This window comes from Bos mutus, unplaced genomic scaffold, assembly GCF_027580195.1.
Source record: "Bos mutus isolate GX-2022 unplaced genomic scaffold, NWIPB_WYAK_1.1 CTG393, whole genome shotgun sequence".
NCBI classification, from domain to species: domain Eukaryota; kingdom Metazoa; phylum Chordata; class Mammalia; order Artiodactyla; family Bovidae; genus Bos; species Bos mutus.
Window position 1 is genome coordinate 6,824 of NW_027219879.1, and position 13,468 is coordinate 20,291.

Below are 13,468 nucleotides of genomic sequence, written 5' to 3' on the forward strand. Positions count from 1 at the left end.
AAAGTCTACTTCAAAACCAGGATTTGGGAGGAACAGCAGCAGCCCACCAACCATTCACAGGACCCTCACTCATTTTCTGAAACCACTACCAGGAGATTCTGGGGTGTCTGGAGGCTGCTGGAGCAGGGTGCCAGCATGAGGGAGTTGGATCTGGTGACCACTCCGGGTCCTGGCAGTGCTGAGGCCTCAAATCCAGGAGGCAGCCTCTGCCCCTCAACTTGTGGCTGGGAGGCTTCTGCAAGGAGAAAGCAGGCTGCACACTGGAAGGGAAAGCACTGCTCTGCTGACTCAACATTCCCACAGCACCAGTGAGACACCGATCCTGCCTTCCTGGGACTCAGCTAACCTCGGGGGTGGGGGGCAGTCCAGACTTGTGCACAGCAGCCACAGCCTGGGAGGAAGAGGGGGGCAAAGGCAGGCTGCAGGAAGACACAGGGCGCCCCAGAACTCCCAGATGAGAGCACCTGACACTCGGGCGGATGGAGAAAGGATGTTATGGTCCTGCCTGGAAGGAGGACAGTAGGTGGTCAGGACAAGAAGAGCCAGTGGTCCAGGGGCAGAACTGCATGAGAAAGTGTTGGGTCCCGGATGAGCTCTGTGCAGAGTGCATGGCCAGCACAGCCACCCAGAGTGCTGGGCGATGAGGAAGGAGACCTAGGACCACCGGAAGCCCCACCAGGGCACCATGGACACGTTGGGGCTGAAACAGGAGAGGGCTCGGGTATGCTTTCCATCCGGGGCAGATGAGGACAGATGTGCATGCAGGGTGACACAGAACCATGGTATATGAAACACCGGTGGGAGGAGGAGAGACAGGAGGGGTTCAGGCTGGTGGGGGCGCCTAGGCTGACAGCACCGGCCCCAGGCCATGCAGTCTGAGCTCAGATAGTAGCATCGGGGACAGGAAGAGGAGCATTTACTCTGATCAGGCAGTTGGGAGGCAGGGACACAGCAGGGAGGGTGGCAGTCAGGAGCAGAGTTAGGTGGCTGTCCTGGTGGGCTGAGCCCCCAGACGAGAGGAAGAGGTTCGGGCCCTGTGGGGCAGGTTGTCTTGGGGGCCCGGATCTGGGTTCTGGGTTCACCACTTCTCCAAAGCTTCCTCTGAATCCACATTTGAATCTGGGTGACATCAGGGGGATGCCCTGCTGTGGGCTCTCCATCAGTGGATGGGGCGAGTGGAGCTGCACATGGCTTGTTGGAACTCTGACTATCCATGGAGCCAGTCTAGTTCAGGAGCATTCTCTACCCAAGCAGTGAATGGTCAGGGCAGAAGGGCCTCAGAGCAGGGTGGTAGTGCCCAATAAATACTGTCTGGAGATTCTAGAATCTGGATCTTGGGCCAGGCAGCCAATTAAGTGGTCCGCTTCCTTACTTGTCTCATGATGTCACAGAGGTGATGTGGAGAGGCAGCCCTGGCCCAGTGTGGGGAGGGGTCTGGGGACAGAGATGTGATCCCCAGCTTGTCTCTCATCTGAAAGTACAGAAAAGTATGTTTCAGGTTGCCTGCAAAGGCTCCCATCTGCTGCCATGCGCCTTGTTTCAGGGGGCCAGGCCTAGATGGGTTGACAAACATGCCCCTGGCTCCACCCCTACCCTACCAAATACCAAGGCTCTGGGTATCCCTCTTGCACCCACACTTGGGTCAGCAGCTCTCTGGGCTCCCCAAAGACACAGTACACACTCCCAACATACACCCCCATCCTGCTGAGTGCTCCCAAGACTGCCTCCTCAGGGGCCAGGTCTTCATTGTGCATGATCAGGCTGAGGACCAGCACCAGGAGGCTGGCCTTGGGCAGGCTCTGCCCACTGCTCAGCATCTCATCACAGGTGAGGCCCAGGGTGGGGACCATGATGTAGGTGTGCTCCCCGGGGTCCAACTCCTTCACCTCCATGCCAATGACCACCTGTAGGCACTCTGAGGCTTGACTGAAGACCACCAGGAAGTGCTCCTGGTTATCCTTGAGGACCTTCTTCAGCATTTCCGCTTGGGAGGTCAGCTGTTTGGCCAGATACTTGAGGAGAAAGAACTTCATCAGGTTAGCCACCATCTCATTCAGAGCTTCCTGGGGCAAGGCCTCTGCAAGGGCAGAGCAGGAGACTGTGGGGGAAGAGGCTGAGGGGGATGCAGCCTCCCCTGCCTCAGCCCCAAAGAGCTGTGCCTCCACAGGGCCCTGGGCCTTGCCTGGGTCCTGAAGGTCTTCCTCGAGCTTGCTCAGCTCAATCATCTCGACCCATGAGCATGATGCCTGTGATCAAACCACAGAGTGAGGCATGGCGGCAAATGGGGACAGATGAGGACCACAGGCCTGGATGGTGGATAGAAGGGCTGTGAATGGCCTCACCTGAGAACTGCACCCTGGGCAGCCACAGGCCACTTGCAGGTCTCCTCTTGAAGGTGCTCTCAGACCTCACAGGGGCATGCCTCTGGAATGGCCAGTCCCCTGGCTATCTGAAGGAGGAAGTGAGGTGGCTCCCTAGGGTGTGGTCAGCACAGCCCGAGATTTCTGGGACTGACAAGGTAAGGGGATTAGGCCCTTGTGGGGCCCCCTCTGTTCTGGGATGGGGAGCCCTTGGTGTACACTCAGGGCACCCTCCTCACCTTGACTCCTGGCACTGCCTGGACCTCCTCTGCTCTCCAAACTCAGGACCTGGGCCTCAGATGTCTGCCTTCACCTCCTGGTTCCTGCAGCTCCTGTGAGAGAAATGGAGGGGGCACCTCAGTGGTATCCTGTGGCACAGCCCTGAGCATTCTCTGACGGTACGAGGGGTGGACTCTGTGAGGTCCCCTCAGTTGTGTGGTGGGAGGTCCCCTCAGGGCTCCCTTGTAGTGCTCACCTTTCCCCAGCACAACCTGGTCCCTCCCCTCTGGGGGCCTTCAGGAAAACTCAGAACAAGACCTGAGACTGAACAGAAAGCGCTGAGGGGCCCCACATGTGGCAGCACCTGCCCAGGGTCTCCTGCAGCTTCTAGGCTGGGGAGATGTTTGGTCCTCAGCTCCTCCTCACGTCCTGCCTGGCCTCCCAGCACTGACCACAGGGGCAGGAGTCTGCTCAGTCCTCCATTGGGGTTGGGAGTCCAGCTTCTGCTGACCTGAAGCCTCCACCCTCTGCCTGAAAAACCTCACCTCCCGAGGTCCCTAAGCCAGAGGTCAAGAAACTGCTCACCCCACTCTGGGCCCTCCAAGACCCTCTTGCAAGGGCCAAGATCCCTCCCTGTTGGGGTCTAAGCACCTCAGTCCTTCCTTGCATGGAGCCTAGACTCCAGACAAGACCTGGAAGTGTACTGTCTGCCATTTGCAGGTTCCGTTGCTATCAGCAGGTCCCCAGTCTCTCTGACAGGGATGTCAGGCAATGCGGCACGAGGCTGTCCTGCCCGGGGACTACCAGGTTGCCTCTGGTCTGAGATCTGGCTACCCTCAGCCCTCCCTCAGGGTCCTCACCTTGACTTCTGGTAGGACCTGGGCTCTGTCCTCTCCCCACCGTAGTCCCTGCTCCTCACACCAGGTCCCCAGTCTCACAGAACTGGATGTCAGGAAATCAGGACAGACCTAGTGTGCTCTTCCCACCCTGAGGGCTCCCAGGGCTGATGGAAGGGACAGGGATCTGTGGAGTTCCATCAGCCTTACCTTGGGATCCCTAGAATCTCCACTTGAGGTCCCTTCATTCTTCCCTCAGGGACCTCACCTTATCTCCAGGTAGGACTTCAGATTCTTTCCTCTCCCCTCCCCTACTAACGCCCCAACCCTCATACCAGGACCCCAGTCTTTCTGAGATTTGGATGTCAGTAAGTCTGCTCTCTATACTAGGACACCAGTCTGAAATCTGGATATTAGGAGTCAGACCCCTGTACCAGGTTCCCCAGTCTCTCTGAGACCCAGACGTCAGGAAATGCAGCATGTGCTCATCCGCCTTATGTCCTCCCAGAGCCCACTGTGCTCTTGGGTCCAGGGTCCCCTAAAGTCCTCCCTCAGGGTCCTCACCTTGACTCTCAAAAGAACTAAGATCTTTCCCTCTGCCCATCTGAGGCCCTGCCCTGCTGCTGCTGCTGCTGCTAAGTCACTTCAGTCGTGTCCGACTCTGTGTGACCCCATAGATGGCAGCCCACCAGGCTCCCCCGTCCCTGGGATTCTCCAGGCAAGAACACTGGAGTGGGTTGTCATTTCCTTCTCCAATGCATGAAAGTGAAAAGTGAAAGTGAAGTAGCTCAGTCGTGTCCAACTCTTAGCGACCCCATGGACTGCAGCTTACCAAGCTAATGTCTCTGAGAAACAGATGCGGAAGTCAGAACAGGCTGCCAAGTGCTCATCCTACCACCAGGGCGGCCCAGGGCTGACAGCAGGGTCAGGGGTCTGTGGGGTTCTTTATATCTTCCCTCAGGGACCTCATCTTGATCCCTGGCAGATCTGGGGATGCCCCTTGTGTTGACTGGAGGCGGGACCCTCACATCAAGGCTCAGGGAGCACAGAGGGTAGATGAGCACATGCTGCATTTCCTGACATCTGGGTCTCAGACAAACTGAGGATCTGGGAAAGGGGGTGTAGCCTCAGGTGAGCAGAAGGAAGAAGCCCAACTCCTCCAGGGTTTCAATTTGAGGACCCTGAGGGAGACTGAGGGGACCCTGGACCCCAATCAGAGGAGACCTCAGAGAAGCCTGTAGCTGCTGTTGGTCCTTGGCGGCCCTGGGATATGATGAGCCCAAAGTGCGTGGTCGCACTTCCTGACATCCGGGTCTCTGACTGGGGACCTCGCATATGGGGCGGGGCCTCAGGGGGGCCGATTCCCAGGTCCTGCAGGGTTGAAGACCCTGAGGACCCTGAAGAGGGACTAGAGGACCCTGGACCCCTAATCAGAGGAGACCTCAGAGAAGCCCATCTCTGTTGTCAGTCCAGGGCAACCGTGCGGGCAGGATGAGCGCAACAGGCATGCGCTAACCTCCTGACATCCGGGTCCTCAAGAGACTGGGGTCCTGGTATAAGGGGCGGGGCTTCAGTTGCGGAGAGGTGAGAATCCAGGTCCTGCGGAGGCAAGGTGAGGTACCTGAGGAGGACTGGGGGGACCCTGAGTGAGGACCGACAGAACCCCACAGATCCCTGCCCCTGTAGTTGGCCCTGGGAGACTTTGCGGTGAGAGCACACTCGGCCTGTCTGACTTCATAACATGCGAGTCTCAGAGCAACTGGAGGCCTTGTGAAAGTGGCGAGGTCTCAAAATGGCGGACGGGACAGCCCTGGGTGCTGCCTGGAGTCCAGGCTCCATGCAAGGAAGGACTGAGGCGGTTAGACCCCAACAGGGAGGGATCTTGACCCTTGCAAGAGGGTCTTGGAGGGCCCAGAGTGGGGTGAGCAGGGTGAGCAGTTTCTTGACCTCTGGCTTAGGGACCTCGGGAGGTGAGGTTTTACAGGCGGAGGCTTCAGGTTGGCAGAGGCTGGACTGAGCAGACCCCCTCCCCTGTGGTCAGTGCTGGGAGGCCAGGCAGGACATGAGGAGGAGCTGAACCGAGCATCTCCCTAGCCTAGGACCCGTGCGAGGCCCTGGGCAGGTGCGGCCACATGTGGGGCCCCTCAGCGCTTTCTGTTCGGGCTTGCGTCTTATTCTGAGTTTTTTTCTACTCCTCCAAAGGGGACGGTCCAGGCCATGCCAGGGAAGGGTGAGCAATACAAGGGACCCACCACCACCTCACAGAGTCCACCCCCTCCTACCAGCACAGAAGGCCCAGGGCTGTGCCACAGTACAGCCCTTAGCTGTCACCTCCATTTATCTCACAGGAGCTCCAGGAACCAGGAGGCGAAACCAGAGGTCTGAAGCCTGTGTTCTGAGTTCAGAGAGCAGAGGAAGTCCAGGAATCAAGGTGAGCGGGTGCCCTGAAGTGAACCAGAGGCTCCCTATCCCAGAACAGAGGGGCCCCAGAAGGCCCCAATTCCTCCCACTTTGTTGGCCCTGGAAATCTCGGGCTGTGCTGACCACACCCTGGGGAGCCACCTCACTTCCTCTTTCGGGTATCCAGGGGACTGGCCTCCCAGGAGGAGCACTCCTGTGAGGTCTGAGGGCACCCCTCAAGGGGAGACCTGTAAGTGGCCTGTGTCATACCATCCAGGATGCGTTTCTTAGCCAAGGCCACTCACACCTCCTGTCTCCCGAGGCCCTTGGTCCCCATCTGTATCTCTGCCTCACTTCCATGTCTTGTTCAACCTCAGGCATTGTGCTCGTGGTCAAGATGAGTGCACTTAGCAAACCCGAGGAAGACCTTCAAGACCCAGGCGAGGCCCAGGGCCCTGTAGAGGCGCAGCCCTTGGGGGCTGAGGTGGGGGAGGCTGCATCCCACTTGGCCTCCTACCACCCAGCATCCTCCTCCACTCCTGTGGAGGCCTTGCCTCAAGAAATTCTGGATGAGATGATGACTAACCTTATGACGTTCCTGCTCCTCAAGTATCGAGCCAAGAAGCTGACCTCCCCAGCAGAAATGCTGAATAAGGTCTTCAGGGATAACCAGGAGTACTTCCCGGTGGTCTTCAGTCAAGCCTTAGAGTGCCTGCAGGTGGTCTTTGGTGTGGAGGTGAAGGAGGTGGATCCCACAGAGCACCTCTACGTCATGGTCCCGACACTGGGCCTCACCTGCGATGAGATGCTGAGCGATGGGCAGGGCCTGCCCAAGGCAGGCCTCCTGGTGCTGGTCCTCAGCATGATCATGTGGAGTGGAGACCTGGCCCCTGCAGAGGTGGTCTGGGGAGCACTCAGCAGGATGGGGATGTATGTTGGGAGTGAGCACTGCATCTTTGGGGAGCCCAGGGAGCTGCTGACCCAAGTGTGGGTGCGGGAGGGGTACCTGGAGTACCGGCAGGTGCCTGACAGTGACCCTGCCCGCTATGAGTTCCTGTGGGGTCCCCGGGCCTATGAGGAGACCAGCAAACAGCAAGTCATGGCATTTGTGCTCAGGGTCAGACAAAGGGCTTTGAGGGCCTTCCCACTCCTGTCTGAAGAGGCTGCAAGGGAGGAGGAATAGGGGGCCTGAGCCAGAGCAGCAGCCAGGTTGATCCTTCCCTCTGTGATTGAAGAGGGAGTAGTCAGCCTTCAGTCAGAAGTGAGGGCCAGTTGGGAGAACCAGTGTGTGTAGCGTCTTTGGTTGCTGTTCTCTATAATGACATGGGGATTCATTTCTGTTTTCTTTAGAAATTTTTCAAAGTTTGGTTTCATAGAAGGTTAAAGAAACTTCAGTATCTTAGCTTTGTGAATGATACTGAACCCAGTGTATTTTTGGTTACCCAGTTTAAAAACAAGAGTTTTGCTGTTTTGTAAAAGAGATTGGGAAGTCTTCCATTTTGTTTTGTGGTCCTGAACAGAATACAATGGAACAGGAATTAGAACTGTTTTGAAATGTGAACTTATGTAGCAATAGTATTGAAATGGAGAAGAATTAGATAATAAAAGTAATTATAGTGAATTCATGTTTATGTCCTTCTTGTATGTCATTCACAGTAACTAAATTATCTCAGTTTATTGAATTTTCCTTAGTTATTAAAGAAAGTAGCAGACAATCTGCGACCCCTGCTCACTGGCTCATTTATTCCAAAGATGTGTACAGATTCTCTGCTCCGTGAAAGGCCATGTTAGCGGTGGACACACTAGGAGAAGCAGGACACCCCTGCACTTACAGCGATGGTCTAGGAGCTGCAGTCACATGAGCTTTGTCTTGGGGATGAGGGGAATCTCTGAAATGGATCATTGCTGTGAGGTGTCCTTTTGCTTCTTGGATAAACCCCAGAGAATCTCTTTCTAGGGCAGGAAGGAAGGGGTCCTGGCTCTTGTCCCATAGCTGTTGACCACAGGGATGAAATAGGTGTTTTCTACCCACCATCTGCTAGGAATCCTAGAGAAATGTGAATCTTGCTCTTTTATGTATGGCCCAGTATTCCCTGTGCTGGCCCTCCTCTCTCTGCCCTGGGAAGCTGATTACCAAGTACATTGAAATGACAGTTTATTTGGGCATCTGGACTTTATTATTTTCACTTGTGAGCATGGTCTAGATTTCATTTGGATGAAATGAGTGAAGAGAAGCTGCAAAAGTGGACAGGACCTGCTGTGTGACTAGAATCTTGGGATCTTTGAGTGAGCTGTGCCCAGCTGGAGACACTGCTCTCCACCCTGAAACACACACAAACACTGACATTGAATAATATATTCTCTGGGAGGAAAACACAGAACAGCAATTCTGAGTGGTTTTCTTTCTTTCTTTTTTTTTTTTCTTCTAAGTAATATTTAGTTTATTTTCTCACTGCGTTTATTAAGAGTGACAGGTAGAAACTTAAAAAAGGTACACAAATCCTTCCATTTCCAATTGAGCTGCCAATTCTCTGAGGTGTCTTGAAAACAAAACAATTTCCAGGGGAGAGAGGGACAGAGTATGAGATCCGAATAACACAACAAATAAGTAGTAGCCAGGAAAGATGCAACATCCGCCAGCGTCCCCGGGTTCAGGCAGGTTCAAAAGTGTGGAGGCAACAGAGACACAGGTTAAGGCTGTGCCTGGCATCAAAAGGCAGGAGCAACTTCTGGGCCTAAGGAGGTGGTAAGGTCACTGCAGTGGGGGGTGTGAATGGGTGCAGGGGGCTGAGGGGCAGCTCTCCGTGCTGAGTGCCAGAGAACAACAGAACAGGAGATGTCATTCTGGCCACGTATATGGCAGCTGCCAGATAGTCAGTGGACACTTGGAAAAGGTGGAGAATTTCAAGACCCATGTGACCTGCTCAGACTCTCCTCCCCAAAACAAAGGAGATTTTTAACTGCTGCTCTTTGTTGAGCATCTGCTAGGCAATATGGAACTGAAGAGATGTCAGGTGTTCAGTCACCTTTGTCTTCCTCTCTCCCTGCACACATGGGGGCACAACCCTGCCAGGCCTCTTCACTTAGGAAGGGTCATGTGATGACCCAGGGCCAGTGAATTTTGAGCAGAAGCATTTTTGTCACGACCATTTGTTTTGAAGGGACACAGGCGCCTGGGGGTTGATCCTCAAGTCAGGATAACACACAGACACACATCTCTCCGAGTGTGGTTCCTCTCCCAGAGACTAAAGTCCTGTACCTCTGACCCTTGACAGAGGCTGCCCCACAGGGAGCTGGCTGCAGGAATTCCACCCACCTTCCCCAAAGACCCACAGCCCGCCCCCGCCCCCCATGAGCTGCACTGTCAGCCCCTTCAGGGCTGTGCTCAGTCTCCATCAGGAGGGCAGCAGCCAGCTGCCAAAGGCCCCTGTTGGGGTTGGGGTGTCCTCCTCGTGGGTCCCAGCCCCGAGGCCCCCACACCTGCTGCCCATAGCGCCCCCTCTCCCCCGGCACCTGGCCTTGGGTTTTGTCCTGCTTGCCCCCCCATCCTGCCCCATGCACTGAGAGTGGATTAGGCCCTGGTCCTGATGTCCTCATGTGTGTAACTTTATTTGGAAATCCCACAGCAGCATCCCTTCCACGGTGCTTCAGGTGGAGCCAGCAGGACTTGATGCAGCCCCTGGGCAAGTCTCTTGGTGGGTCAGTAGTAATCATTGCCATGGAAGTGCAGGGCACATCTCTAAGATCCTGAAGTATATCAGACCATTCCCTGTGGAATCCCTGTGGAACGTGTTACAGTAAACTCAGGATCTTTTGAATGTGACTGTGAGGTACTGGCTTTTGAGCCTGAGTGTGAGAGGCAGAGGGGTTTCTGGTCAGCCACCTGCAGATCCAGCTAGCACTTTGGTGTCCCCATTCAGGCTGTTCAAGCAGAGGACAAGCTCTAGCAGATGCCTGGGAGGACGCTCACCCAGGCGCCAGAGGCCCCAGACTCCAATGAGGATTCAGAAAGGAGCCAGGCAGGAGAGGAATCTGGGGTCCCAGGGGTGCAGGCTGCAAAGAGGGTCAGCAGCCCCAGAGACATGGAAGCAGCAAGCCCCTGGAGATCTCATGAGACCTGCCCGGGCTGGCCGGGAGAGGGAGTGGGGAGCAAATGCCGCTGCAGATGAGCTGCCACCCTGGCCTCCATGAGGACGTCTGTGCTCTGGGGCCAAGGCTGGGACCACAGCCCCAGGGGGCACTCCAGGATGTATATGTGGCAGCTCTCATTACAGGTACTCCTCATGCACCTTATTGGATATGACTGCTAAGTGTGGTTGGATTCTTGCTCTGGGTACATAAGAACCTCAGGCCTTTGATTGCTAGGAGGCCCAAACTGCCCCCCGCCCCCACCGACTCATCTGGGGTCATTTCCAGGATCCAGCATCTTCTGCAGCAGTCTCTGTGTGGATACACACCACCCTGTTCCCAAGCTGATTTTGCCTTGGGCATCACAGATTGGACAGGCATCTCCCCTGGGTTAAGGATTCTCAGTGAATGTTCTGTTCCTCTGAGAAGTCCCTGTGTTTCCTCATGGCTTCTCTGGAGGCTCACTGTTAAAGAATCTGCCTGCAATGTGGGAGATGCAAGTTTGATCCCTGGGTGGGAAGATACTCTAGAGGAGGAAAAGGCATCCCACTCCACTATTCTTGCCTGGGAAATCCCATGGACAGAGGAGCCGGGGTGGGGGCTGCGCCACAGTCCATGGTGTCACAAAGAGTCAAACACGACTGATCGATGGAACACCCACATGTACGCACAGCTAAAGGTTTGCTCTGGACCCTTGTATCCTTGGCAAGACACTTACCCCTGCCTGGATCTTGACAGACTTCTGTGGCAAATAATACTGGCAGATGTCTTAAAGTGGTTTTTGAGCAAGTACAGGGTTCCAGGTCAAAACACCTGGCCTTGTTTGGGGGCTTGAAAAACGTGGATCCATGAGGTTTTGGATCAGAGGCAGTGTTTGTGGGATTGGAGGTGAGAAAAAGTGGATCCAGAGATGTTTCCAATGTGGTGGAAGAGGTAATGTCCAATTAGTATATTATATGGGATTGAAGGTTAAGGGACAGGAAAAGCTGAAGCTAATTTAGCAAGGGTTGTTTCACACTTACAGGTTCTGTGTGCTTGTGTTTGGTTTCCTTTCTGTTTCCTTTTTTAACATACTCAGCATGTTTTGCCCAAATTTTCCTTGCCTTTTTTATTTTGAAAACAAGACTTTATTTTCACCTTTTCCTTTATAACCCTTTTAACCTTTGTAGCCCTTTAAGATTTGAAAAGAAATTGTGAAAATAGCAGAAATCTCTTATGTCCCTCACCCAGTCTCCCCTATTCCTAATATCCTACAGTAATATGTTATATTTATTACAATTAAGGAGGAAGTATTGATGCATTATTTGTTATCAACTAAAGCCCATGCTTTACTCAGATTTCTATAGGTTTTACCCATTCCCAGATCCTGGCAAGGAAACTACCCTAACATTTAGTTGTAATGTCTCCTTGGGTTCCTCTTAGCTTTAACATTTCTTTGCTTTGGATGATCTTGACAGTTTTGAGGAGTACTCGGTAGATGTTTTGCACCATGTCCCGTGACTTGTATTTGTCTGATATTTTACTCATGACTAGTCTGGGATTACAAGTTTGGGGGAGGAATTTTACAGATGTAAAATCCTATTCTCATCACATTGTATCAAGTGTATATATTATTAGCACAACTGATCACTGATGATGCTCTCATTGATCATGTGGCTGAGGTAGTGCTTGTCAGGTGTATGTGATAAAATGATTGTTGTATGTCCCCTCTCTATCCTGTCCTCTTTGGAAGAAAGTCATGATGTGCAGTCCATGCTTCAGGGGTGGGGAGTTATGCTCCACTTTCTACAAGTGGGAGTGTCTGCATAAACTGGGGTTTTTCTGTGTGGAACACTTGTCTATCCTTGTTTGTGTAAGTAAGAAATTATTTATGTTTCTCAGTATGGAATCATGGTATCTTTATTACACTTTGGGTTAAAATCCAATACTGCTGCTGCTGCTGCTAAGTCGCTTCAGTCGTGTCCGACTCTGTGCGACCCCAGAGACAGCAGCCCACCAGGCTCCCCCGTCCCTGGGATTCTCCAGGCAAGAACACCGGAGTGGGTTGCCATTTCCTCCTCCAATGCATGAAAGTGAAAAGTGAAAGTGAAGACGCTCAGTTGTATCCAACTCTTAGCGACCCCATGGACTGCAGCCTACCAGGCTCCTCTGTCCATGGGATTTTCCAGGCAAGAGTGCAACTTTATATATTTTAATTTTCAAATTGTTCTCAGATTGGCCATTGGGAGCTTTTCCTGTCAAATCCCTTTGTATATACCTTTGTCATACCCCTGGAAATGTTGCTTCCTCTTTTGAAAGTTTTTTGAGCACTTTTTTTTTTTTTTTTTTTCACACCGTACAAGATGCTTCAGGCTCATTTTCCGTATTTTCTGTCCCAATTCTAGAATCATCAATTTTTCCATGGAGCCCTTGTTCCTTTTATTGCCGAATGGTATTGACAAAACTAGATGTGTGCACTGAGTGTGCTCATTGGTACTGAAGGGTCATTGCTTCTGGGCACCCGTTGGTTGACAGGGCAACGAATTATATGTGTACTTCTTATCCTGTGTTTATTTATATATCTAGAAATATTTTAAATGGTAATGATTTCATGCATATGACACCAAAAACACAGGCCAAAAAAAGAAAAACATAGATAAATTGGACCTCAAAAAAAAAAAAAGTCTGTGCATCAAAGAACAAAATCAAGGAAGCTACCATATGATCCAGCAATTCCACGTCTGAGTGTATGAAAGTGAAAGTGAAAGTGAAGTCACTCAGTCGTGTCGTGTCTGACTCTTCGACTCCATGGACTGTAGCCTATCAGGCTACTCTGTCCATGGGATTTTCCAGGCAAGAGTGCTGGAGTGGGTTGCCATTTCCTTCTCCAGGGGATCTTCCCAACCCAGGAATCGAACCCAGATCTCCCTCATTGCAGGCAGATGTTTTACCATCTGAGCCACCAGGGAATCAAAAGGAAATGAAAATAGGATATCGAAAAGATATCTTCATTCCTACATTTATTGCAACATTGTTCACAATAGCCAAAATATGGATACAGCCTAAGCGTCTGTCAGTGGATGAATGGATAAAGATACAAATATTCAGTATACAGCCATGTGAGAGAAGGAAATCCTGCCATTTGAAACAACTTGGAAAGAGCTTGAGGGCATTATGCTAAGTAAAATAAGTGAGACAGAAAAAGATACGTATGGTTTGTTATCATTTACATGTGGAATCTAAAAGGACAAACTGGGACTTCCCTGGCAGTCTAGTGGCTAAGACTCTGCACTTCCAATGCAGGGAGCATGGAATTTGATCCCTGGTTAGGGAACTAAGATCCCACACTGTTGTGCTGTTATTGTATTATCTAACTACTTGGTCATCTAGGCGAATCCATTCAAGGGAAGTACACAACAGAGTGAGGAAACTAAATACCCTCAACTCCGTGTGAGAGGACCACAAGGAGAGTCTCCTGATAGCCAGAGTGAGGGCAGATAGTGGGGAAGAGCAAAGGTGAGCAAGGGATCCCAGCAAGTTGTAGGA

General features: G+C 52.5%; 2 protein-coding genes across 2 annotated transcripts; one reads left to right on the plus strand and one right to left on the minus strand.

Annotated features, from left to right (window-relative positions):
* Positions 1–1,589: 1,589 nt before the first annotated feature.
* On the minus strand, positions 1,590–2,225 carry LOC102264827 (melanoma-associated antigen 9-like). The gene has a single exon (XM_070366980.1). The coding sequence runs from the start codon at positions 2,223–2,225 to the stop codon at positions 1,590–1,592; it is 636 nt and encodes a 211-aa protein (XP_070223081.1).
* Positions 2,226–6,212: 3,987 nt separating this feature from the next.
* Positions 6,213–6,998, plus strand: LOC102287773 (melanoma-associated antigen 10). The gene has a single exon (XM_070366981.1). It carries the CDS (start codon positions 6,213–6,215, stop codon positions 6,996–6,998), a length of 786 nt encoding a protein of 261 aa, XP_070223082.1.
* The last annotated feature ends 6,470 nt before the right edge of the window (positions 6,999–13,468 follow it).

What these genes read in the sequence shown, in the direction of transcription:
- LOC102264827 (XM_070366980.1), bottom strand. Translation starts at nt 2,225, where the DNA reads ATGATTGAGCTGAGCAAGCTCGAGGAAGACCTTCAGGACCCAGGCAAG.
- LOC102287773 (XM_070366981.1), top strand. Translation starts at nt 6,213, where the DNA reads ATGAGTGCACTTAGCAAACCCGAGGAAGACCTTCAAGACCCAGGCGAG.